Source organism: Oreochromis aureus, linkage group 7 (genome assembly GCF_013358895.1).
Source record: "Oreochromis aureus strain Israel breed Guangdong linkage group 7, ZZ_aureus, whole genome shotgun sequence".
Taxonomy (NCBI): Eukaryota; Metazoa; Chordata; class Actinopteri; order Cichliformes; family Cichlidae; genus Oreochromis; species Oreochromis aureus.
This window is the reverse complement of record NC_052948.1, coordinates 31,115,157-31,141,945: the sequence shown is the minus strand read 5'-3', so window position 1 is coordinate 31,141,945 and position 26,789 is coordinate 31,115,157. Positions and strand designations below refer to the sequence as shown.

Here is a 26,789-nt window from a genome sequence, read left to right as displayed (position 1 = left end):
GTACCAGACGAATAAAAAACTACAATTTTAATCAATTAAACTAATTAAACTTAGCAGACACTTCTTGTACTAACTGTTAGCACAGTTAACTGCACAGCAGCCCTTTACTGTCAGATAACTACATTAGAAATCCTCACAAAGGCTCCAGCAGCATAAACAGTTAAGAGGCATTATCTGATATCCCCGTGCTGATGAAGTTCCTAAATCATCATAACAATGTTGCTCCAGGATGAAAATCACAACTAGCCAATGAGCTGTCTGAGCACTCAGTTAGCATTAGCCAAGAAGCTAACTAGAAAGAAAACACATCCAGAAGAGTGTTTTATATAAACAAAAGCATTTTTTTCTCCCATATTACAAAGCTGTGACATGACAACTACATGACTGGTCAGTTGTTGTTGTTGATCTTGGACCAACATTATTATGATGATGAGCAACAAACCCAACACAGGGATATCAGATACACCATTCAGAAATCCAGCTCAGCGCCTCAAAATAGCTGAGTTGACACCTAGCAAACAGCTAGCTGGCAGCTACAGCCGCCTGTGTCATCATCCACCCATCAATGCAGCTACACGCTAACTTATCCAGGCTAATGAATTTCTAAACACCACCATGTATATAGTTGTTATGGGAGTACAAACAGAGCTATAGAGATCAAACCTCTTTTCGTATCAGGCTGTAAGCTTCTACTGCAAAGGTGGACATTGAAACACTGGAATCTTTGGAGCCAACCTGAAGTGGCCATTAAACGGGCTGTAGCTTTTGGCACGTAGAGGAAGAACCACATACTTGCTGGGAATCACAGTAATAATGGAGGTAATTATGACCTGTAGCTAAAATGCTAATGTCTTCAACCTCTCATATGCAGGTCATTCGGAGCAGATAAGAACAGACTGTGAACATTTTTGGCTCAAGACTTTTTTAGCAGTTTGATATTAAATTGAATCATATGTTTCATGTGAATTTCCCAATGTGGCCTCTTTTCTTCCCCCCCCTCCTCCTTCGACTCCCTTCATGCTTCATTTCTCCTCATCTCTCCTTGTCCGTCTCCTATCTCATCACCTTCTCATCCTCCCCTCTCACTACAACTGATTACTCCCCCTACCCACCATGCATCAGTCATCAACCCTCATCTGTCTCATCCTGGAAGGCAACAGAAATCATTTTGAGTTTTATCAGAGGCTAGAAGGAATGAGAATTTACATTTTTCCATGTCTAACACACAAAACGCAGCTATGCTCATCAAATGCCATCACCGTCTAACAGAGAAAATGCATCACATAATTGTGTTCAATCTCATTGGTTAGCTCATACAGTATTAGCCTACTCACCAAGTATTATTGGACTGATACAGTGGATCCAGAAAATATTCAGAACACTTCACTCTCTATGTCTTATTGTGTTCTAGAAAAATGATATGCTTTTCAAGCAATCTACAATTAAGTGGAAACAGCTGCTTTTCACTTTAATAACTCTTCAGGTGTGTCCATAACTAACTCTAACACCTGGAGAATCTGCCAAAAACATTGATCAGGCCTACACTGTAGAGAGAGCACACCTGTATATTCTCAAAGAGCATTAAAAGTAAACTGGGATAAACATCCACTTCACATTCCAGATAAACAACGTCAAGCCCACGAGCATTTAAAATCATTAAAAAACAATAGAGACTAAATAAATATATCATAATCTTTGTTGTCCTGGCTTACATAAAATTATAAGTACACTAATATTAATACACTGGAGCTTAAACCTGCTTAAACTGGTTTGTGGACATCTCCACCACATGTAAGGATGGGTATCGAAACCCAGTTCTTGTTGAGAACCGATTCCCACTGTTTCAATTCCTTGGAATTGTTTGCCATTTTTGCAAACGATTCCCTTATCGATTCCAGTCGCCCCGAATGACGTCACCACGTTGCGGAGCGTCATTTACCTGGCAGGGCGCCTAAGCGGCTCAAACGCTCAAAAGTTTGGTTATACTTTACGAGAACGGATGACAACAGGGCAACTTGCAATACTTGCAAAGTAGATATTTCATTTAAAGGAGGAAACACTACGAATATGCAAAAGCATTTGCTCACAAAACACGCGATGACCTTAAATGAATGTCGTGTTTTTAATTCTGCTCCGGACTCGTGAATCTCAACCCAGCAGCAGCGGTAATGTTTGCACGTCCTCTCCCGTTAGTGCGGCAGGTAAATAATCAACTAACAGTGCATATTATGTTAGCGCGATTTGCCTTATTACAAAACCTGCCATTACTGTGCGCTGCATTTAGGTGACCATGATGAGAGAGACAGAGTCTGGCTGGCAGTTCTCGCTGCAGTCTACCGGTAGCGTCTCCTTTCAGGGCAGGATAGACGAATGTCACCGAGCAGTGACTAAGTTTGTGGTCAAAGGCTTGCACCCATTTGCCACAGCAGATGCCCCCGATTTTTGGTAAGTGAATGTGTTTAATTGTAGGCAGGGACATTACTGGATATTCTTGTGTAATTGCTACAGAATAATTTATGTTATGTTAAGAATATTTATTTTATTATTTTGTGGAGGTAAGCATTAACGGCACAGAGCTCTCAGTTCTCACTCCTTCTTTATTCCTCTCCAACATCAACTGCACACATCGCGCCACACAACACAGGAACACACTTCCTTAACACTGGGTGTGAGTGGAGCCCTCTAGTGGTCCACCACACATGCCCCCCCCGAACACCCAGCAGAACTAGTCCAGGACCCGGGCTTAAGCAAACGGCCGGAACGGCTGAACTGGGGGTGGGAAACTGACAGAGGGCAAACCAGCCCGGGAGCGAGGCTGGCACTGGCGGTCAGAAAAAGCTGCAGACGACTCGGACTCCGTTGATTGTGGGTCGCTCCTGGGGGAAAAAACAGAATCCATCAGCACGGTGGCAGGTGGGCGGCCGCGGCGAGGGGCCTGGGCCGGGACCACCTGATCCTCTTGCATAACATGTGCAGGCTTAAGTCTGTCAACAGAGACAACCTCCTGCCGACCGCCAAAGTCCAAAATGAAATGTTTGTTGCCTGGTTTAAGAACCCTGTATGGCCCGTCATATGGTGGACGCAGCGGAGTCCTATGGGCATCGTGCCTGACGAAAACGAAACGAGCAGAGTCAGGCAGGCAGTGGTGCACAGGACCAGGAACAGGAAATGAGTCTCTTGGGGGGCGAAAAGGCAACAAAGAGGGATCAAAACATGGGGGAGGGCTCTCAGGTAAGAATTCCCCGGGGACCCGGAGGGGCTGGCCGAGGACCAGTTCAGCCGGGAAACCCCGAGTCTTCTTTAACAGCGCCACGCAATCCCAGCAAAACCCACGGAAGGCGGTCGACCCAGTCGCCACCTGTTAAGGAAGCCCGGAGCGCCGCCTTAAGTGACCGGTGAAACCGTTCGCACATCCCGTTAGCTTGCGGGTGGTACGCCCGTGGTGCGGTGGACCTTGACCCCAGGCCGTCAGCCATAGCAGACCAAAGCTCAGAAACAAACTGGGGCCCCTGTCCGAGGTAATGTCAGCAGGGGACCAAAGCGTGAAACCCACGTTGACAAAAATGCTCTGGCCACAGTCACCGCTGTCGTGGGACGCCAGGGTACCGCCTCCGCCACCTGGTGGTGCGGTCCACCACAGTCAAAAGGTGCGTGAAACCCTGTGACTGCGGCAAGGGACCAACCAGGTCCACATGAACGTGATCGAAACGCCTACCGGGGACACGGAAAGGTTCGAGGGTGCCTGCGCGTGTGCCGGTGGATTTTGAGCGTTGGCATGGGATACAAGCCACCGCCCATTCCTTCACCGTTTTGCGAAGGCCCGGCCAAACAAACCTGGCGCTGACCAGCTTGACCGAGGCCGGACGCCGGGATGAGAGGGCATGCACTGAGTCAAAAAACACGCCGACGCCACGAAAGGGGAACCACTGGGTGGGGGCGGCGGTGGAAACGTCGCAAAGAAGGTGCGGACCGCCGTCCCACACCGGGTGTGCTCCAGCACGAGGCCCGTTTTCGTTGACTGAAGGGCAAGGGCGTCCGGTCAGCACGTTGTTCAGCGGCCATGGCAGCGTAGTCGACGCCGACATGCACCGGAGAAACCAACACACGTGAGAGACAGTCAGCGGCGTGATTGGACTTACCAGCCACATGCTGAATGTCTGTGGTAAACTCTGAAATGGCCGCCAACTGGCGCTGCTGGCGGCGCTCCATGGGTCAGAGACCTTGGACATCGCAAAGCGTCAAAGGTTTGCGATGTCAGCGTATGCAGTAAATTTGCGACCCTCGAGGAAAAACGAAAATGTCGGGTTGCGAGGTGCAGGGCCAGCAACTCCCTGTCAAAAACACTGTACTTGCGTTCAGCATCCCTGAGCATACGACTGAAAAAGGCGAGCGGTTGCCAGAGACCTGAAACCCGCTGTTCTAACACCCCACCCACTGCCACGTCGGACGCGTCGGTGGTCAGCGCGATCTCCGCCGATGGAAGCGGGTGGGCCAGCAGGGCGGCGTCAGCCAGCGCAGACTTGGCTGCGGAAAACGCCTGGATGCGTTCGGCAGCCAGTCAACAGGATCTTTGGCTGTTTTACCTTTTAAGGCAGCATAGAGTGGCTGTAGCAGGTGGGCAGCTCTGGGGAGAAAGCGGTTGTAAAATTTATCATCCCCAAGAACTCCTGCAACGCTTTAACCGATGTAGGACGCGGAAAAGCTGAAACGGCCCGGACTCTGTCGGGCAACGGAACCACACCTTCAGCGGAAATGCGGTGCCCGAGGAAATCCAGAACAGGCAACCCAAACTGGCACTTGGAAGGGTTGATGATCAGGCCGTGCGCTGCCAAACGCTGGAAAACCTGGCGCAGATGGGACTCGTGCTGGCTCGCTGAGCAGCTGGCCACCAATATATCGTCCAGATAAACAAAAGCGAGCGGCAGCCCACGCAAAAGCGGAGTCCATCAGCCGCTGAAAGGTCTGGGCGGCACCTTTCAGGCCAAACGGCATGCGCAAAAAACTCGAACAAGCCGAAGGGGTAATGACAGCGGTTTTAGGAACGTCTTCGGCGCGCACGGGAACTTGGTGATACCCCCGCACCAAGTCAATTTTAGAAAAAATCGACGTTCCAGCGAGATTGGCAGAAAAATCCTGAATGTGGGGGATGGGGTAACGGTCATTCTCCGTGGCATTATTCAAACGGCGGAAATCTCCGCATGGCCGCCACCGACCGTCCGATTTGGGCACCATGTGAAGCGGAGAGGCCCATGCACTGTTCGAACGCTGTACAATGCCAAGGCGCCCATGGCTGCAAACTCTTCCCGAGCGACAGACAGTTTCGCGGGGTCGGTAGTATGCTGTACTGAACACCGGGGCCCAACCGTGGGAATATAATGCTCAACCCCATGCTTCGTTACCGTGCTAGAGAAATTAGGGACAGACAGCGATGGAAACTCTAAAAGCAAACGCTGAAAAGCATCCCCGGAGGTCACGACATTAGCCGAATCAGGGGCTCGGCAGCCCGAGTAAAACAGGGTAGCGAAGAAAACGAGAGAGCATCAATTAAGCGTCTGTTAGCAACATCGACAAGCAGTCCATGAGCACACAGAAAATCAGCACCTAAAATAGGTACAGAGCTAGCGGCAACAACAAAGTTCCACTGGAAATCCCGCCATGAAAACAAACAGTCACCAACCTTTCCCCAAACGTTTTGATGGGAGAGCCATTAGCTGCGGTCCACAGCTCGCTGCTAGTCCGTCGGCAGCGGTAGGGGAAGGAGGCTCTTCTGGGAGAGCGAAGTCCACGAGAAAACGTCTCCCGGGCGCGAGTCCTCTATGAAGAGCAGCCTTTCTGTATTGCCAGCGGTCGCGGCTGCTACGGCGGCGCTGGCGGGTCCGTTCCTGGGCCGTGAAAGCGCAAGGCGGCAGGCAGCGGCGCGCTCTGTCGCCAAAACGCTGATGGTAGAAACAGATGCTCTTTCGGCGGTGCGGCGTAGTAGCAATCCCTGCCGTCAGCAAGGGGCGGATGCTCCGGGGAGGCAGGTGAGGCGTGGAAGGCGCCGCCCGGCGAGTCTGTAGCCAGGGCGTGAGCGTCGAAAGTGCGGCTAGCCAGGAGAATGCGATCCGCTTCTTCAGCCAGGGAGCCATAATCCTTCGCAGGCAGAAGCGGGAGTTTGCGAGGACAGCTCTCACGGCGGCCGGTAGTTGGCGGAGGAAGAGGTGGATGAAGAGGAATCCCCCGTCATCCGGCCCGAGCAACGATAGCATGTTCTCCATGAGCTCGAGCGCGGTACCGCCACCCAAGGCTGACAGGTTGAGGAGCTGTTCGGCTCGTTCAGCGTCGGAGAGGGCATAACGCCCGAAGAAGCAGCTCTTTAAGGCGGCGTATTTCCTTTGGCGGGTGGGTCCGGAGGAGGCGTCATCGCGCGACAGGTGGCCAGCGGGTCGGCGAGGCCACCACATGGTGATACCCGTGTCGTCAGCCGAGATGCCGCGAAGGGCGAACTGAGCCTCCACGTGAACGAACCATGACGGGGGGTCATGGAGCCAAAAGTCCGGCAGTTTCAGCACCACAGCGAACGTAGCTGCAACAGGAGGCGGAGGTCCGGTGGCCGCTGATGCATCCATAGCGGAGTCTGCGTTAGCTGCGGCCCGTTGCATGCTCGAGTCAGGGCTCACCAATGTGGAGGTAAGCATTAACGGCACAGAGCTCTCAGTTCTCACTCCTTCTTTATTCCTCTCCAACATCAACTGCACTCATCGCGCCACACAACACAGGAACACACTTCCTTAACACTGGGTGTGAGTGGAGCCCTCTAGTGGTCCACCACAATTTTACATTTACAATTTTTTTCCCTGGGGACCCTGTGACACCCCATTGAAGAGCCATAGGCTGTGGATCTCTTAAGATCTCACTGTTGGGTTTGTAAGGCCATGTTACTCCTAAATTTCTATCTTGTTCAAAGAGAAGATATAAAACAAAGTTCTAAGCTAATCGACCTGTGTGTTCTCCTTTTTTAAAAATAAGAATCGATAAGAGAATCGATAAAGAATCGAATCGTTAAACAGAATCGAAAATGGAATCGGAATCGTGAAAATCTTATCAATACCCATCCCTAACCACATGTGCTGAAAGTTAGGGTATTTGGACGGGAGATTAGCTGTTAGCTAACACGAGCAAACACAAAGCCACAGACATCTGTTTATTTGTTCAGTATTAGTAATAGATTCATACAATACTAGAATTTCACTCACCAAAACTGGAGCACAAACTTCTTAGATAGTCTGAAACATGTACTTGACGACTTATAAGACCTACTAATACATGAACAACTGAAGAACAAATCTGGTGACCTTGGGAGCCTCGGACAAACCTCAGAACTACCGGAGTGAGATCTGAGTTTGCTCCAGTTCCACTGGAGCTTGAATAGTTATGTCAAGACGAATTGGATAAAACTGACAAATTCAGGTTTCCAAAGCTTGCCTGAAGAGACACAAAGCTGTAACTACAAACAAATCCTGTTTTCTCTTTGTTACGCTATCCCTTAAAATGTGCAAAAATTAAAGAGGAGTTTCTAAATCTACAAAACCTGCAGAACGTCAACGCCTTATGCCCCTCAAAGGACGATGGGAACCATCCATGCTTACAAGCTGAATGGACGCATTCTGTTTAAAACTGGTGATGATGACATCTCTTAAGACGAATTTAGCTGCACATGCAGGAAAGCCCACTTTGAGGCTCCAGTGAGAAATAGTGACAATCCATTAAGGGTAAAACTAAGAATTAACGAGGTTTCAGTAAGGCTAGCATGAGTCCATGACTGTTGCTCATAGACTCTTAGGTTGGAACTCATATGTAGTTAACTTTAGAAGCTTATAGTCTGCATCTTTATCCTACAGTAAGGATCTGTAGCTACTGTCATATTTTGAAATATTTTATTCTGAGTGTATCTGAGAGCTTTGTGCTGAGCTGTGATTTGTCACTTCTGTGTGTGATTCAACTGAGGGCACAAGTAGCATTTGAAATACTGATAAATGATAAAAGACGGTCTAAAGAGTCATAAATGTCAGTTATGCAGCCACAATAAGCTGCTGGTCATGCTGAGCCGAATGAAAGTGAAGCAGAAAAATCTGAGTGCACTAAATAGAAAAAAGAAGAAAAAAAAAACCTTTTTTAAATTACAGCTTTTCCATTTGTAAGAGGGGCAACATAATAATAAAAGGAGTGAATCACAGAGCACATAAATCAGCACAAAAGTTACTAGAGAATTTTTAAGAGCACTTGCAGCAATTAAAATTTCTGCAAATATTCACACAAGTACAAAGGTTCAAGGATAACAGTTTTTTTTTTTCAAGTTTAAGTAAATAGAAGTGCAGAATAAATCGCCACTAAAAACAGCTTCATCACTCAGGAGGAAAACCTGCTCAAACACACTGAAGGTGAAGATGAATATAACTTCTCTGAGTCACTGAGTGACAAAAACAAGAAAAGCAGGACTCCTGATTCTTAAACACAATAATAAAGATTGCTTATTTTGGACCAGATGAACAGAACCAGGTCACCAATGTCTTCTTGGATGTTAAAGGGCTAAAGAAACATCACCTTTACATTTAAATACAGTGAAAGGGTTAAAGGTGAAAGTCTGTCTTTTGAGTCTATTACAAAGACTTTTACTCAGCTCAGCCATTCTCCAATTCATGTTTACCCCCTCAGCTGTTTTCTGTTGATCTGAGATCTGAACTGTACACAGCCATCAAATCTAAAATCGTGTTAGATGTGGTTCATAAAGTGAAACCTTACTCTGTGTCCCAGTTACACCTCAGCACTGCGTTAAATATGCAAACATGTCTCTTTGCCTTTCTTTCACACAACATCTGACAATTTTATTTGGTTGTGAAACCGTCTGATCAGTCAAGGACACTGACTACCCTATCAGCTGACAACTTTTTAAATATGTTTAAAAAAAACATGTTAATGTTATTTATAGGGATGGGTACTGGTATCCGGTGCCATTATGACACCGGTTCTGACATAAACGGTAGTAACCAGACCAAAAAGCAGCGCACATTTCGGTGCTTTATTTCGGTGCTTTTTTTTCCTGAGATGTCATACATTTTGGATTCTAGCCAATCATTTTACCTTTGCAAGTGTAGTAGGCGGGCCCAGGTATGTACGTTCTTTTAGAGCAGAGCTACAGATTAAAAATGCCCAAGGCAAAGCGGTCAAAGTCTGGCTGTACTTCACAGCAAAAGATGCAAACTCAGCAGCCTGCAACAAGTGCTTTAAGGTGATACTGTGCAAAGGAGGTAACTCCTCGAATCTAATGAAACACCTGGCGACGCATAGCGTTTTTTTAAAAGCTGAGAAATGCACCGTATTTGATAGCTTGCTGCGAGACCTCACACCGAGCACATCTACTGCGGGTGTGGTGCCTGTTATCGGACCTGGAGTTAGCAACATCCCCCAAAAACCCGAAGAGGAGAGTCCTGGCCCCTAGCCCTGTCAGTGTAGCAGAAATGATGAGGATGATGATGGCAGCAGCAGCCGTTCTCCTCTGCGTGAGTAGCTTAATGTTGTTCGTGTGTAATTTACGTTGAGTTCGCTAACCACGTTATTAAATTAATGCATGTAAGGTGAACTAGCAAACACGCGGCTGTCTTCTTGTTTGATGGCAGATACTCCCTTCACCCTGGCCAAAAAGGCTAAAATGACCAAAGAAAAAGTGGAAAACTGTTAAACATGAGAGGTTTTTGGACAAAGTTTGTGTTTTTTCCATTGTTTAAGCACTGCTTCCAGCCAAGAGTGATACCATATATGCCCTATAGCTGCAGAAAAGGCTAACATTGTTATCTTTTTACAAAAAACAGCTGAACATGAGAGGTTTTTGGACAAAGTTTGTGTTCTCCATTCTTTAAGCACCGGTTCGAGCACCGTTTAAGCACCGGCACCGTTTCAAAAGTACCGGTTTGGTACTGGTATCGGATAAAACCTAAACGATACCCATCCCTAGTCATTTATGTTACTGTGTCATGGTGCACGGACTTGCACAAGCCTCGGGATAGTCAGGGCTTAATGTTTCCACCAGCGTTTGTGTCAATAGCCTTTTTGTACTGATGAACACGAGACGATAACTAAAAACTAATTCACGAGGACAAAAACTATGATGTATGAAATAATAACAACATGAAAATATTCTGGACAGATGACGAGATCCACTCAGAACTAATTAAGTTGTGCAGAAAAGCGGCACAAGTTTGGAAGTGATCCAATCAGAAGTAATCTGCTTGTGCAGTAATGTTAGATGCACCCATTTGATCCACCCTCCGACAAGTTAAGCTAACTGCCACGATCCCTGTTTCTCATGAATGTGACAAAAAAGCAGACAAGTGGAGACATTTGGCATTTGATGTCAATTAAAGAGATGCTTTGTGAACCATGTGGAGGAACTCGTTGGTACAAGTGGCTAGCAGTAAAAGAAGGTCTGGATTTAAATCTGCTGGTTGTCTGAGAAGTTCACCAAGCTGTTCAGATGTCCTTTTGCTTTTAAACCAAATTTATACGTAAATGGATGATTTGATTTAACCCCCTCAGATCTAAGTCATCATGGAAAGCATTTATGCTTATACATTGACGATATGATTGTTATTTTCTCACCGATGAATCCATAAAGTGCAGCGAAAAAATAGGCAGAAATACACAGGAGCAATCGCTGGTACCAAACAGGTTAATCACCGCAGATGTTCTACTGAAGTGTACGTTAGGTTACACCGTGGGTTAGGTCACAGGGCTTCAGAGGACTTTGTGGTTACAACGTAGCTGTGGCATAGAATTCCCACTGAAGCATTATTGCTCTGTTTCTCTAACAGGGAACAATCACAGTATGTCTTTTTTCTATTGTTCTCCCAACTTATACCAATCGGGAAAGATCATGTTTCTACCTGACACACATCAAAAACTCCTCACTTTTTTCCCAGAAAGGTCAGTTTTGCCTGCAAAATCTAAAGTTGAGTTCAGATTTGGATGTGAGGATTTACACTTGAGAGGTTTAAAAGCAAATGACTGGCAGGTCAGATTAAGCACAGAAAACAGGGTCCATGGATATTTGCTGCTTCGAGGTTAGTTTATCTGTTGAATTAACTGCCAATTACTAATCTCAGCATGGTTTAGTTGTCTGGACGAGATGTCTTTAACATCTTTTCAACAGGTTTTTTCTCTGGAGATATGAGAAAAGAGCTTGAACATTTGGAGTAGAGACACTGCTCCTTGGTGTTGAAAGGAGCCAACGCAGATGGTTCAGGTAGGTGATCACAATGCCTCCTAGATATCTGCCTTTGGAGGTCTCCCCGCACCCCCAGGGACAGAACCTGAACTTGCTGGAAGGGGTTTAAATATCTAATCTGCCCGGGGAGCACCTCATCTCCCCAAATGGGAACTGGAAAGCTCTGCTGGGGAGAAGCATGTCTGGAATATTCTTCTGAAAGCCGACATAAGAAAAGTGGAAGAAAATAAACGGACGATACAAGAAGCATGCCAAATTTACTGTTTTTTTAAAAGGTCTGGCTTGCAGTATTCCCACAGAAGCACAGACAGCTACCACTGCATTACTTTGATACTGAAGAAAACTTTTAAACAAGCCCCGGAGCTCTTAGCATGTTTGTGTATGTTTGTGTGCAGTGGACTTCAAAGATAATGATCTCCTTGGAAAGTGTAAGTCACACTGTGTATCATGTCTTTGTACTCTGATTAGTTGTGACTCACAAGAAGCACTAATTACAACTAAAAATGCAGCAACAGGACACTCAAAGCTTTAAAGTACCATAATTGCCTTCTTAAGCTGTGTGTATCTGTGTGTGTGTGTTGATTGTCCCTTTCACCTCTCAATATGAAAATCCCTGTTCCAAATTAATCCTCAGAGCTGGGTTCACAGAGAGCTGGCACAAACATTAGCATTTTAGCACGGCTTCAAGTGCTTGTGTCAGAGGGAGAAGTGCATGCTTTTCCCTCTTTGGTAACAATCAGAGCTGAGGGGGGACGAAGACCGTCTGAGGACTGCTGGTCTTACCGGATGTGCTCGTCGGTGACGGTGAAGGCCTTGCAGAGCGGCTGAGACGTGTTGAGCCAGATTGCCGGATTCTTCTCAGCCGCTACAGACGTCTGTCCCGTAATCGGAGCCGAGCTCATGTGCAGAGCGCTGGCGATGGCCGACAGCAGGGTGTCGTCACTAGCGTCTGGACCGACACCTGTCCAATGAGAGAGCGAGATCAAGAGATGGGTCAGAGGTCAAGACAGGCTGAAGGACTGGATTCTGCTCAAGCTGTTGTTGGAGACCTACTCTGCAATCCTTTGGGCAGGTCCATGGTACGCAGGACCTGCTCTGTGACGTCTGATGACCGCAGACCTTTCAACCTCTTCTCCCAAAACAGCTGCAGACAGACAGACAGACAGCTGTTTATCTGATCATCCCACTGGTTTTTGATTAGTTTTCCTTGTTCATTTTGAAGACAATTTCAAATATAATACTTTAAACTCTTAATGTCCATCAGGCCTCTGTAAACTGTTCAGGGTAAGGGACAGGATCAGATATTCCTTTTTGAAATGCTCAAATGGAAATCTTAGAAGAACTACAAAGCAAAGATAAATCTTTAAAAGATTTTCTAGATTCTCTATATTTGACTCAGCATGCAGCTGAAATCCAACCTAACCCTAAAGGTCATCGCATGCCAAGCGGGTTGTGAAAAAGTGGCACTGAGTTCATTCAATTCTCAGGAGAATTTCCTGGTTTGATCCAGGAGTCGAAGCTGCATGACGGCATATTTTTGGATGTCAGTGGGATCGTTTGAGCTGTTGTTGGCAGGGTTGGGATCATATCTGATGAGGCAGAGATAGGGCTGTGCGATATGACCAAAAGCTCATATCCCGATATTAAGACATCTATCGTCCGATAACGATATAAATCACAAAAATGTAACATTTTCTGTAAATTCTGTGAATGTCGGGCAGCTCGACTTGCGTGAAGTGTTTCCAGCTGGGCGTCGCGTACCTGGAGTCAAGTGTTTTAACTGATGCATGAAACTACACATTTTTAGACATAAGTTGTAACGGCCGCCGTTTTCTTTGTGAGTATTTATTACACGGCGTGCTGCGGGGAAAAGCCTGTTCTAACGTGTTTGAGTCTAAGGTTTATTTTTTAGCACCTGACGGCTCTTTTTTGCTTCTCATCCGTAAATACTCTGCATCTTTCACGCGATTCAGTTTATTTTGAAAAGTCTCAACAGGATCTTGAGCTTTATTGTGAAAGGTTTATGTGGAAAATAAACAAGCGGACACGAGGTGGTTTTACCGTCGTTGTTGCTAATGACAACACATAAAAACAAGCGCTTGTCCGTCTGTAGTGTGGTTATATTAAATATAAGAGAAAGAGAGAACTTTAGGAAATTAATATAGCCACTACAGCACAGGTGTCGAAGTCCAGGCCTCGAGGGCCGGTGTCCTGCAGGTTTTGGATGTGACCTTGATCCAACACAGCTGATTCAAATGGCTAAATTACCTCCTCAACATGTCTTGTAGTTCTCCAGAGGCCTGGTAATGAACTAATCATTTGATTCAGGTGTGTTCACCCAGGGTGTTATCTAAAACCTGCAGGACACCGGCCCTCGAGGCCTGGACTTCGACACCCCTGCACTACAGTGACCATCAAAATAATGAAAAAATATTGCCGTAAACAGTTTATTTTGCGACACCACGAAACAAACGATAGCCTAAAATGAAACGATAGACGTTTTTCTATCGTCATCCGATATATATCGTTATATCGAACAGCCCTAGGCAGAGAAATTGTTTCAGTAAGCCGACTGACCCAGAGTAGAATCTAACTGTGTGGCTGAGTTAAAATAGTATTATTTACTATTTCCATATCACTGTATATTCAGTACTACTGCACATTTTGAGCTACGAGCACAAATGCAAAGATCTGAGTGGTTAGATTTGTTTATTCAAATAACAAATTTAAGAAAATCTGCACACCTGAGTCAATGACAAGTGCATAGAAGGAAAGAAATCTGAGAAATATAGCCTAACCTCCACAGACCATCCTGCTTACCAGATCTGTTTATTCGCATCTGAAAACTCAAGCCAGCCCAAAAACATTAATGCTGCACATTCATTCAGAGACTAAGTCTGAAGAGCTTGGAAAGAAAAGCGTCTGGACTTCTTTAAGTTACTTGAGGACGTTTCACCTCTCATCTGCGAAGCTTCTTTAGTTCTAAGGTCAAATTGTGGAAAGTCCCCAATTTAAGCTGTATGGGAGTGTCCCCCCAAGAGGGTCATGAACCCTCTGTTGATCCTCCACCTAATCACATGAGTTAAGGTGTGAAAATGGGTGTAGGTCACAATCAGCCAGGGTTTCGGGTGAACTCACTGTGAAACCTAGCCCCACACTATCATGTGATTTCCTGAGGTCAAAATGGTCCAGGATGTGAGTGGGTGTTAAGGCGTCTGGGAAAGGATCTCAAAACTGGATTATAGATGGCAGACAGTTGGTGTCGTAAACCACCACCTCTGTTTAAAGATGGTCGCTCACAGTGGACATAGATGGCTACTTTCACTCCTCTTTCAAACCATCACTCACACATTAATGTTAGCCTCATGGTTTGTTTCTGTTTAAGGTTTTAAACAGGGCTGGATGTAGATGGGTCAGCAGGGACCTGGAGGATGTTAACAGGATAATGGAACCAGGTCCCTTTCCTGCTGCTCTGCTTTAACTGGACAGAGTTAGAAGACAACAGTACTGTTGTTAAAAACTTTTATATTGAAGAGTTCCAACAAGGTAAAAATTCGATACTGAGGGGTAAGTTGGACTCTAGCTCTAAAGATGTTGCAGGCAGTCTGATGGATGCTAACCTCTTACTGTTCAGGGGCAGAGAAAGAGCTCATTTTCATCTAGTCTGTGAACCCAAATGAAAGTCTTAGAATAGAAGAACTGTGGGGCTTAAATGCATATTTTATCATGTTTCATTAACAGTATCATTCTACCCAACATATTTCTCTCCCTCCAATCATCATTCAGTCCTCTGTGTGCTGCTTTTCCCATGATGCTTCAGCACCCTCTAGTGGTTCCAGCTGTCATTACCCTCTCATCCTCCTCACAGCCGTCTCTTATGTAAGGGCCTGACCTCGCCCTCCTGCATTACCTGTATGTGTATTTGTGTGTGTGTGTTTCAGCGTCTCACCTGTTTGGGCTGCTCGATCGCTCGCTGCAGGTCTGTCTTCACCTTGTTTCCGGGGTGACTCGTAACCTTGGTAACAGGCTGTTTAAAGATGGAGGCCGTCTGTCTGATGGGCAGAGCTGTGTTCAGGTCTGGTTTCCCTCCCTGCTCGAGACAGATACGAATCTGAATGTTGGTGTTTGGTTTCTTTTGCTCCCTGACTTCCTACGTTCCTTCCTTCCCACCTTCTTGTCCTTCCTCCCTTTTATCCTTCTTTTACTTTTGCTTTCTCCTGTTCCTTTCTTCCTTACAGGTCACATTAACTTCCTATACATGAGCCAGAAATATTAAACCTGCGTGTGTCTCTGTGAGTGTTTGATGTAAGCTTAAAGGGTTAACTTGCTGAGACAACAACAGGAAGTGCGTGTTTGTGTGTCTCTGTGCCCATAAGTAATGAAGTGTGAAGAGCAGCAGTACAGGGTTGCGAACCGTGTCAATACAGCACACACACACACACATGCTGAACACACACATGCTGAAATTAACACTGAGGATGTGTAGATTATCCGTTTAGCAAGTAAATCTTGCTAAGGCTCGCCTCTCTCCGCAGGCGCTATTTTTTCCCATTTTAGCGAAGACTCACCCTACTCCACCTCTGATTGGTCCACACTTTATCCACTTAAACAACCATACACAGTCTATGTTTGACTACAGTCAGTGATCACAGTAAATGTTGAATGGATTGATACTTATAAAGCACTTTTTACTCTAACTGAGCACTCAATGCGTTTTTGCCCAAACGCATTTAATATAGACTTCACACCTTCAATCTACAGTCTCTGCAGAGGCCGATCTGGAGGATTTATCTGGTCTGTAGCTGTTTCATGCATGCACTGCAGCTCTGAACTCTTCTAGCCAAAACCAGACATTCACCACCAGCGAGTAGGCGTCATCTCCCAGTCATTTCCAGCAGTAGTCATTTCCAGCAGTTAGAACACGTCTGAAGATGACTATTTCCTGCTGTGTGCTTCATGTATGAAAGGACAACTGTAGGAAAAAATCCCACCCTAATTCTCCTTAAATTCTCCACAGTTTACATGTGAGCTTACCAGGTCTGTAGTCAGGACCACCTAAGTGGTTCCCCTATTTGTGTGCCGAAGAGAAAAGGCAAAGAGAGCAGATCTAACACCCACAATTTAAAACGCAGATGACCATGGCACATTTTAGATCATAACATCGACAAGACCAACGAGACAAGAAATAAATGAGACAAACAACCGACACCAGTCAGAGCCAAAATGATGATGCAGATTGGTCTTGAAGAAGAGAAGTCATCCAGAGCAAAACAAATCAAAAGCAACGTGTTGATTCTGAGCGAAAACACCCTGAAGGTCGAGACAAGCTTGGGCCGGGCCCAGCGCAAACTTCAGATTATCCTTAACTAGGACGAGTGTTAATTAAGACACCAGAGTGGAAGTAGATAAGTAGACTTTGAATACATCTCTCCTTTTTGTTTTTTCAAAGCATTAGAAGAAAATCTACTTTAAAAAGATTCATTGAGGGAGTCCGGTGTTTCCTCAAAGCTCTAGAATCCCTGTAGCCCATAAATTCATTAGGATTCATAATTTATGTGTTTGCTTGTAATGTTTGTATGTTTGTGGACTTTAGAAGAAGCCATTACTGGGTTTTGTGCTTTCATAATATCATCTAAAGCCATCAAAGTGCTCCCAGTTGTCTTCATCGTTATCATTATGTTGTTATTTATGGGGCTATAAACCAAGTTTTAACCTCTTATAACATCCAACAACTCCTTTTATTTGGAATTTTCACCCATTTGACATATCCAGATGGAAATCTGTGAGTCCAAACTGCATGTGAGACAGCTGATTGGCTGATTTATGATGTCACTTCACTCTGGGTTTCCCTCCTCTTGATTTTCTTCTTTTATTTTTACATCATCGTTTAAAAAGCGTCCGTTTAACTGTACCCCACTTACTTCATCCTTAACTACTGATTAAATATTTTAACTAATCATCCACTTCTCCCACTTTCACAATGCCCAAACAAATCTCAGGCCAAATAAGGAGAAGGCTCACAGACAGTAATTTATAAATAAAGGGGTTACATTTGACCAGCTTTTTCAGTGTGAACATTAGGCTTGTTCTACATTTGCAGAACTAAAAATCCTTATCTGACTTTAAATTTAGTCCTCCCAGGTTTAAGATCTGAGTCTAAATATCCATGAGATGGAGGTAAAAAAGACTTAAAATACGCCCAAGGGAAAAATAAAGTGACAACAGTAAGCAAACCAAGGAAGCTCAAGGCTGTAAAACCGAGGAGGGGAAGATACATCCGGGTCAATATACCCAGGAGACGGGGCTGTCCCTGATAACAAGACTGCTGGGATTACACTTCCATGCGGACGTGCACACAGTCAGCTTTTGAGTCGACATGGATAATTTGGAGCGTAAATGAAGCCTATGAGGTCTAAGTCATCATCCAAGTACCCCACTGGTGTATATTTAAGAAAGGATGCAGGCTCTATTTTCCCCCAATACATAGAAATCATGTATTTGAGCATGTGGAAAAACAGGTCTGAGCTTAATCAGGAATCTGATGTTTGTTATGCACATGTGACCAGGTTACTTCCTCAAACACAAAATCACCCTGCTATCAGACAGAATATCATCTCGATCCGCTCTCACTCTCTCTGACTGTCCGATAACATGAGGTTCAGCTGCTGGGTTTTTATCTATGCAAATAAGTCTGTGTGACTCAGGTATATTCACATGATGGATAAACAAGCACAAAGTTCTTGTCAGCTGACCCTGTGACCTCTCGACCTGTTGCTGGAAGAGTTTTGCTAATCTGATAATCTGTTACAGCACAATACACACACAGTCCCTCCCACACAGGTGTGATCCATCTGCGTTACCTTGGCCATGCTCAGCGGGTCATGTCGGAATCTCTGTTTGTTTTTCTGCAGTTTTCCGGGCATCATCTTGCCCGTGCGAAAGTCAAAACATGCCAGATCCACTGTGTTTCCAAGGTAACGGGACAGCTGGGGCTTACTCCGGAACTTCTTTCCTGAAGGACTGAAGGAAAAAATGGAAAGGACGCTATCATTAAAAAGTCATATACATAACATCATAAAGAGAACCTATACTACATTCCAATGATGAGTGCCTAACATGGCCTGGGGTCAGTGTGTGTACAGGTAATCCCTGTGAGCTGGAAGCTCAGACTTATTCCTTATTCCACTCTTCGCTCAGTATTATGTCAAATAGAGGGGATATACGTAATATGGTCATCTCAGAAAGTGAGTACAAATGCCCCTCCCACCTGCTGAGTATTTATTTATTTATTGTTTGTTTGTTTGTTTGTAAGGTAGAGTCAATGAGAGGAAAGCTAAAATAAAGGGATAAAAAAAATTCAGACAGAACATGAACTGAAAGGCTGTAACATAAGTATGGATTATTATGAGCTGTAAATCAAGCAAAGCAAGTGTGCATGCACATAAGGCAATGAGTCTGTATTACCATACTAAACAGAACTCTGCGCTTTTTGTTTGTAGCTGAGTGAAAAACCATGTTCCCTCGGTTATAATCCCATTTCCAAACAATCTGAAGTCCTTCATTCTACCGTGAGAAAGCTTATTCACAAGTGGAAAACATTCAAGACAGTCACCAGTATTAAGTGGACATCCCAGCAAATTCACCTGAAAGTCAAACTGAAAGTGCAAAAAAAAACCCAAGAGCTACATCTCAGACTCCGCAGGCCTCAGTCAGCATGTTAAATGTTAAAGTTCATAACAGCACAATCAGAAAAAAAGAGAACGAGTACAACTTGTTTGGGATGGGTTGCCAGGGGAGAAGGCTCTTCTCTCTAAAAGAACATGGCAGCACAGTTAAGCTTTGCAAAGCTGCATCTGAACAAACCACCAGACGAGACCAAAGGGGAGCTGCTTGGCCATAGCGCACAACACCATATTTGGAGAAAAGCAAACACAGCATATCAGTACAAACACCTCAGACCAACTGTCAGCACGGCGGCGGAGTGCTGAGGATTTGGGCACCTTACAGTCACTGAGTGGACCATGAACTCCTCTCTATATAAAGGGATTCTAGAGTCAAATGTGTCCATCTATCCTGTGGCTAAAGCTTGGCCCCAAACTGGGTCATGCAACAGGCAATGATCCCAAGAACAGCAGCTAATCTACAACTGAATGACTAAAAAGAAAGGAATCGAGGTGCTGCAATGGTCCAGGGAGAGTCCTGAATTCAACCTGACTTAAATGCTTTAATAGAGGACTTTAAGAGAGCCGTGCATCAATGAATGCCAGCAAACCTCATAAACGCATGTGAGTGTGTCCTCAGGGTGTTCAAAGGTGCAGAGGTTCAGTGCGTAACAGCACAGACACATTCATGTAGGTGTCACACAGTGGAAATTTGTATTTGTCTTTTATAATTAATTTATAATAATATTTTGATTTTAGTGTTTATTTGTGAGTGTAGTTTTTATTTGTATGATTTTATTCTAATGTTTGTATTGCATGTTTTAGTGTTTTTATAATAACAACAATAATAATAATAAATGTTATTTATAAAGCACCTTTCAAGACACCCAAGGGCACTTAACAATAGAATAGAACACATAAGAGGACAATGACAAAATGAAGAACAATAAAAACAAAAGCACAGGATAAAATGAACAAACAGTGGGTTCACAGTGAATATGCAGATGTGAACAGATGGGTTTTGAGTTGAGATTTAAAGTGGAGGAGAGAACCAATATCAGATCATCCTGTTTGCATCCTGTTTCTTATATCTGGGGGTAGAGAGCTCCACAGCCTGGCAGCAGAGCAGCTAAAAGCTCTGCTTCCCATGGTGCTGAGGCGGAAAGAAGGCACAGCAAGCTGGAAAGAAGAAGAGGATCGAAGTGAGTGGGCAGAAGAGGCAGTGCTTAACAGATCAGAAATGTGAGGAGCAAGATTATGAATGGCCTTGAAGGTGAGCAGAAGAAGTTTGTATATTATCTGGAATTTCACTGGGAGCCAGTGAAACATTGGGGAAACATTGTTTAATCCACTGTGGACTGGCTGGCCATGGAATAAAAGTGGTGGCATCGAGCGACAGATTCCAGTGCACAGTGTAAGCTGGACTGGGACGTGACGAACCCAGTGGAGGGAAGAGAGAGGGACAAGAGGCTTCTCCTCGTCTGCCTGGGACGAGGGTGGCATGGTCCTCGCTCTGGAAGAGGAATTTCTGTCCTGCTCGTGAACACGTAAGGAACATTCATCCTGGGTTGTGGGTTGGTTGCATCATGGGACTGGTGGGATCTAGTCTCAGTGGGAATTTTAGCGTATTGAGAACATTTATTTATATACTTTTTTTTAGTATTTGACTTGTTTTATTCCTGCTGTCCACCTTAGGGAATAAACCTTTTCTGATTATACCTGTACCATCTCTGTACCCTGGGTTTCTGATTCACTTGCTCCCCCCTTGTATTTAAAACAACCTCTTTAGTATGACATTCTGGCGCACCAGCTTTAGTGTCTACATAGGCAGCAGCAACAGAACCGAGAGTTACTTTTACTCTTCTTCCAGCATTTCACCGAGTGTCTCTCGTGTTAGATAATATTATACAGTCTATAACTGAAAGACTCTGTGTCTCCTTATGGTCTGAAAATATTCCGCGTGGGTGTGGGGGGAAAAAAAGGGTCCTGATAAACATGACTTTGTGAAACCGGTAGAGGCCTCAGCAGGGCGTTGCTGCTCTTCCAGTAAACTGACCTGTTGTGACTGGTTTTCTTACTGGAAGTGATGAGTCACTTCAAACCAAACTGAAAGTGAGCCTTCAGGATGTGACGGAGCTCAGACGTCTCTGAGCTGCTACAGTGACAGGCCCGAGCTGTGCAGATCAACAGGAAGTAAAGAACAGCCACCGGCTCTGCGGCAAGGCTACGATGCCGCAGAGCTGCACCAGGAGCGACTTCCTCTGCGATCTGACGCAGAGTGCTGAGCAAAAAGGAAAAACGTAACAAGCAGCGCTCCAAACTCAACTTTGATCTGCTCTGGAGAAGAGCTGAGGCAGGAGTATTTCTGAGGCAGAGAGACACAGATGCTGAGGTTTTCCTGCCTGAATGCACATTACTGGATAAAAGAAGCGCAGGGGGCAAGAAAAGTGCAGAAACTGTGAAAGAGAAGTGATGCTGCATCTCACTCACAACTGATTTTTTTTTTCATAATTTACTGCAACACAGAGATGTTGTGATTAGGGTGCATGGACATGTCCTCCTTCATATGTCAACCACATGCATTTGCAAAATGATGCCTGATTTGTGTGTTTTGTGACCATTTGATTCCAGCTAACATGACCTTTAGCTATGTTCAAAATCATTCTAAAGATCCAAAAATTCTCAAAGGATATCTCTAGAATTTAAAGAAACTGCCACCAAATATTCATAACATCGATACATATGCTGGTATTGGTATTGGATCAATATTAGCCCAATACGGTCGATACTTGCTTTCTATCCTCTATGTTCCGTATGCAGCAAATAAAGTATTTTATTTTGGAAATGAATATGCAGTATGAAAAATGTCTGACCTTTTCGTATTGACTGTTACGTCTTTGTTATTTATAGCCTACAGCACATTTAAACAACTGAAGGTGACCCAAAGTGCTTTAGAGACAGACACTTTTATATTCCAGATGTCCAAAAAACATCGTTTGAAAACAAACGAAAAGCTAAAAAGTGTGTTCTGTTTTGTTTTATTAACTAACTCTTGTGGAAAGTAAAAATAACAGTGATTTAGTGATCAGATACCTTTTATAGCTTAAAAGTATCACTATCAGTATTGGTATTGGCAATAACAGCCCTGTATTTACTTGATAATGTATCGACAGTAAAATTTGCAGTGTCATAGAGCACTGCTAGTAATAGTAGCAGTAGTAAAAAGAATGATAGAAATACTTTATGTAACACATTTTTGGTAACTCTTTTATGTCCCACTCATTTATGTGTTGTGCTAAAAGAGATATAAACTCAAGTTGAACTGTGGCTGAACTGTACTTTGATGTAATATAAACTTGTATCACAAGATGGTGCAATGAGTCATCCAGCCATCCATTCTCTTCTGCTTGGCCAATTCGGGATTGCGGGAGGGGCTGGAGCCTATCTCAGCGGGCCTAAGGCGAGAGGCGGGGTACACCCCAGACAGGTCGCCAGTCTGTCACACGGCACAAGGATTCATTTTAACTTCTATTTAACCAGGTAAAAGAGTGCACTCTTGCGTCATGGGAAAAAAGCCAGGCCTCTTGAGGTCTGGCCCCTGGTGGTGAAAGATTTAGTTACATTTGAATAATTACGGAAAATACCTTTAATGTACACCCTCATATTCAAAATAAATCTACACTAATGAGAGCGAACGAAAAACTAACAATGAAACTAAAACAAAATGTAATAAACTGAAATTACAATTAGGAAAAAAATTGAAACCTAAGCGACAGGGGAAATGCAGGGATTTGTGCTCCGTAAGATAACACAGAGCCGTTGCCTTTAAATGTATGTGATCCTACTCATCCCTAAAGACCCATTTTGAGCCAGGAAACCCACTTGACCAGCCTCCTTCATTTACATTCAGGTCCTCCAATTTTTCAGATCCACTGGCAAAGATCTCTTAGATGTCCCAAGGTCACACCTCAAACAAAACGGTGACAGAGCTTTGGCAGGCACTGCTCCATGTTTGTGGAATCAGTTATTACCTGCTGAAAAAGGTGTCCTCCATCTCTGCTTTGAAGTCAGGTCAGAATCCACCTTTAGTCCCAGACCTCCCCAGCTCAGTAAGTTCCCATGTGCTGTTGTGTCTGTAACTGCTGGGTGCTGGTGCTTGATAATTCTATATTCTGTGTCCATTTTTTACTTTTTTATGTAATTCCATCAGTGTGTATATGAATGTGCATACTTCATACAACACTATGGTCCATGAAAGCTGTATTTAAATGTGCTTTACACAAAACACAAAGTAAAATACATCTTGCAGTCTATTATTTGAACAGGACACAGTTCCGTCACAGCTGCAGTGCTTGTCTTCAAGGCTATTTAAAAAGCTATTATAGAAAGTTGAAGTGAAACTTCCACAGTCTCTTCCAGCTAACTCAGGCAACAGCAGCACAAATGGCACACCCAGCTTCACGTTTTCCAGCTTTATGAAGCAGACAGTTGGTGTTAGAGACATTTCCAACAGTAGTTTGTCTCTGACACAAACAGGAGAGAGGCCTAACCCAGCTAGAATGAGTGGTTATCTTACTGTACAGCATTTGGAGATAATAGCTTTACACGATACCTGCTGGTATCAGTGCAACATGCTGTTTTTTTACCCAGCACATGTCAATAAGGGAGTCATGTCGCTGTCAGGAGACGTTAAATAGATGTACAAGTGGCACTGAAACGAGCCACTTTCAGATTCAGACTCTCCTTAAGGTCGATAAAGAAACAGTTAAAAAAGCAATTTACACATAGACTGTATATCAAAGATGACCACTATAGCCCCTTTTCCATTAGTTTCTACTTGAATAGACCTGCTCGGCTGGGGTTCCAAGGCGATCCAAGTAGGTACTGAAATATGATGTCGTCAAACTGCATGCCAACAATTGGCTAGTCAGTGCCAACACTCGATGAGTTATGAGAGCGTCTCATTCACTGACATCAAAACGGAAATTTGTAATATAAAAAACCCCCAAAACCTGCAATGACGGCAATGGCTACAAAATGCAACGCCGTGGTCCCAGAGTCTGACAGAAAGTCACCTACTGAGCACCAGGCATATCGTCCACCTTTGTTGTAACATTCATGATGCATACTAATTCCATCAATGTAAACGCGAATGTTTGATAGAAAGCACTTAGGTAAAACACAGCATAGATGTATGGGTGTGAATGGGTAAATGAGGGTCCTCAGGTAGAGTAGAAATGTGCTATATAAGAGCAGGTCCATTTACCATTTTGGATTACATATTTTGCAGGTTCAGTGTTAGAATTTTGTCCACCGCCATTCGGGTTTTCTGGAGCTAGACATGACAAGGAGTGGAGTGCTAACTTACCAGCTAATGTTAGCTTGGTTACACTGTTTGAACCCAACATTTTCAGTGGGAGAAACTCATTCTTCCAAGTGACTCCAGGCTCAGCATTCTGCAGGTTTCCTCCAGTTTAAAAACGGTATAACTGCATAACGATCTAAACCAGCACCATTGCATAACAATGAGCACATCAGATCAGTTTCATGCTCATTCATATGCAAATTGTCACGGCAGTTAATCAATGACCACGAGTACTACTCACTGAGAGTTGGAGGATGGCTGCAATCACAGCACTAAATGATACTGAAAGATGGTAAATGGTAAATGGCCTGTATTTATATAGCGCTTTTTTTTTTTAGATGTCCTCTTAGATTCCCTGCTTGGCTCAAAGATGGTCATCCCCTTTATTGACTTGAGGAGGTCAAGAAGGCAGCTTATGTGAAAAGGTAACAGCCACCTCTGTGAATAGTACTCATGGCCATTAACGGTCATGACAATTCATTGTTAAGCAATGGTGGTTATGCAAGTGTATTGTTAATAAAGTCAGACTAAATGAATCAACATTCTGGGATTCAGATAGCAGATGCTTACTATATCGATTTAACTGACTAAAAACTACGTCACTCGTCAAAACTACACTATAGGGTTTTTGTGTGTGTGTGTGGATGGTCTGTCACTACAATTAACCACACAAAAAGCCATTTTATTTGTCATTTAATGACATTAATTGGATCAAAAGAATAAATAGAGAGGTTCAATTTAAAGAGTCAAATACGTGAGGCCTTGAAGCCTATATTTAAGCCCTGATAAAACTCAAACGAGTAAGTTCTAAAAACGAACACATGGAACACATTCAAGTCAGACATTTTAATATTGGAGTCTATGGATATTGACTTACTATTAAAGTCTGCCTCAGGTGGACTTTAGAGAAACTGCAGGGGTTGTTTTTTTTAGCTTTCAGTGTTGGTTTCATTTTTGCTCTTATTGCACATTTATGGAGGTATGAGGTGTGTCCACTGTAATCTCAATATCTGGATGAACTTCCCACCAATGTTCAAGCGCTTTGGTTTGACTTGCTTCGGTCACCCAGCTGTTCTTGGCCCCTGCTGCCAAAACTCTGGTCATACACACATTGTTACATTGTTGTAATGCTGTTATTAAGAATGAATTCTGATGGCTACTTTGCTACTTTGCACTACATTGTAACTTCTCAGACTGAAGCCTAGCCTCTGGTTGGTCCACTGAGTGTGAACAGAGCTGAGCTCACAAACAGTCCAGAGTCAGGATTGGTACCACAGCCGAACTGCTGACTGATTATCAGTTTCCTGTGTGACCACTGATCGATTAGTGTGATGGGCTACCTGTAGTAGTAGACGTCGCTCTTTCCGGCGCTCAGCCCGGACTTCCTGATCACTTCTTCTTTCTTCCAACCGGGCGGCAGAGCGGGACAGTCCGTCCTCTTTCTCTCCATCATAGCACGCGTACCGATCCCACGGTTCAGGCTCCTGTCGGATTAATCGATCACTTGGTAAATCCCGGCGTGGACCCCCCAGACGCGCGGCGTGCTGGTGAAAAACCAGCGGAGCGACGTCACGGACGTTACGTTAACGGTGGCTCTCCCACTCCCTCCCTCCGCCCTGCTTGTTTATGCTGCTTATTTTGGGTCGAACAGAAACAAACAGTGTTCCGGTTCGGGCTGTCCCGGGTTAAACCGCCTCCAGGTACGGGTATACTTCAGTTTACCTCCTGAGAGAACCAACGGCTCATCCGGGGATCCGATCTGATCTAAAGTGAACTGAACTGAACTGAACTGGACCAACGGCAGGCTGTGACGTCTGAGATATCACACACACACACACCCCGCGATTAAACTCAGACGCGCACGCTCACACGCACAGACACACTCCCCCAGAGATCGTCTTGAGATCAGAACACTCACTCGGTGTTAGTTTAGGAGAAACGGACTCAGTCAATCAGAGTCTGAGGTATGAATAAACCTGTAAAAGTTTTAAAACATTGCATAATAATAATAATAATAATAATAATAATAATAATTAAAAAAATATTTTCAAAAATTTTATATTATTTGAAAGCCATATTTTTGCAAAAATAGATAAATAAATAAACAACCATGAACTGAATTCGTCATGGAAACATATAACCCAATATTTGCAAGGTCTGATCAACTTAATTGACCATGAGACTATGGGAGTACAATAGACTGTATATTAAAGATGGAGGTAGCCACTCATTTTTGATTCCACATTTTAGACTACAGACATTCACTCCCCAAAATTGAATCACAGACATCTTAAACTGTTTTATGGTCGAACAAAGAGAGGGGCAGGCATGCAGTGAGTGTTAAAAACTTTCAAAAGTGTCACTGCTAACACACTATGTGCTTTTCAGACTTAATTTTTGATGTTTGAAGTTTTATTTACAGTTATCCCCTACTCTGTCCTCTGTCCTCTTTTTCTATGAAGTAGCAAAGCAACTGGAAAATTGCTTTGCTCTGGTTGCTCTA

General features: G+C 44.2%; 1 protein-coding gene across 2 annotated transcripts in view; it reads right to left on the bottom strand.

The window, feature by feature from the left end:
* The window catches only part of mbd2 (methyl-CpG binding domain protein 2), a 35,908-nt gene extending 9,763 nt beyond the window's left edge, over positions 1 to 26,145 (bottom strand). Inside the window, exons 1-5 of one of the 2 annotated variants that reach the window (XM_031757467.2) lie at positions 25,627 to 26,145; positions 18,121 to 18,280; positions 15,210 to 15,350; positions 12,314 to 12,404; positions 12,044 to 12,221 (exon numbers count right to left, since the gene is read on the bottom strand). In XM_031757467.2, coding sequence (XP_031613327.1) covers positions 12,044 to 12,221; positions 12,314 to 12,404; positions 15,210 to 15,350; positions 18,121 to 18,280; positions 25,627 to 25,739 — 683 coding nt within the window. In that variant the 5' untranslated portion in view covers positions 25,740 to 26,145. The remainder of the gene's footprint in view (positions 1 to 12,043; positions 12,222 to 12,313; positions 12,405 to 15,209; positions 15,351 to 18,120; positions 18,281 to 25,626) is intronic. The other variant, XM_031757464.2, reaches the window with a different exon arrangement.
* Between the last annotated feature and the right edge of the window lie 644 nt (positions 26,146 to 26,789).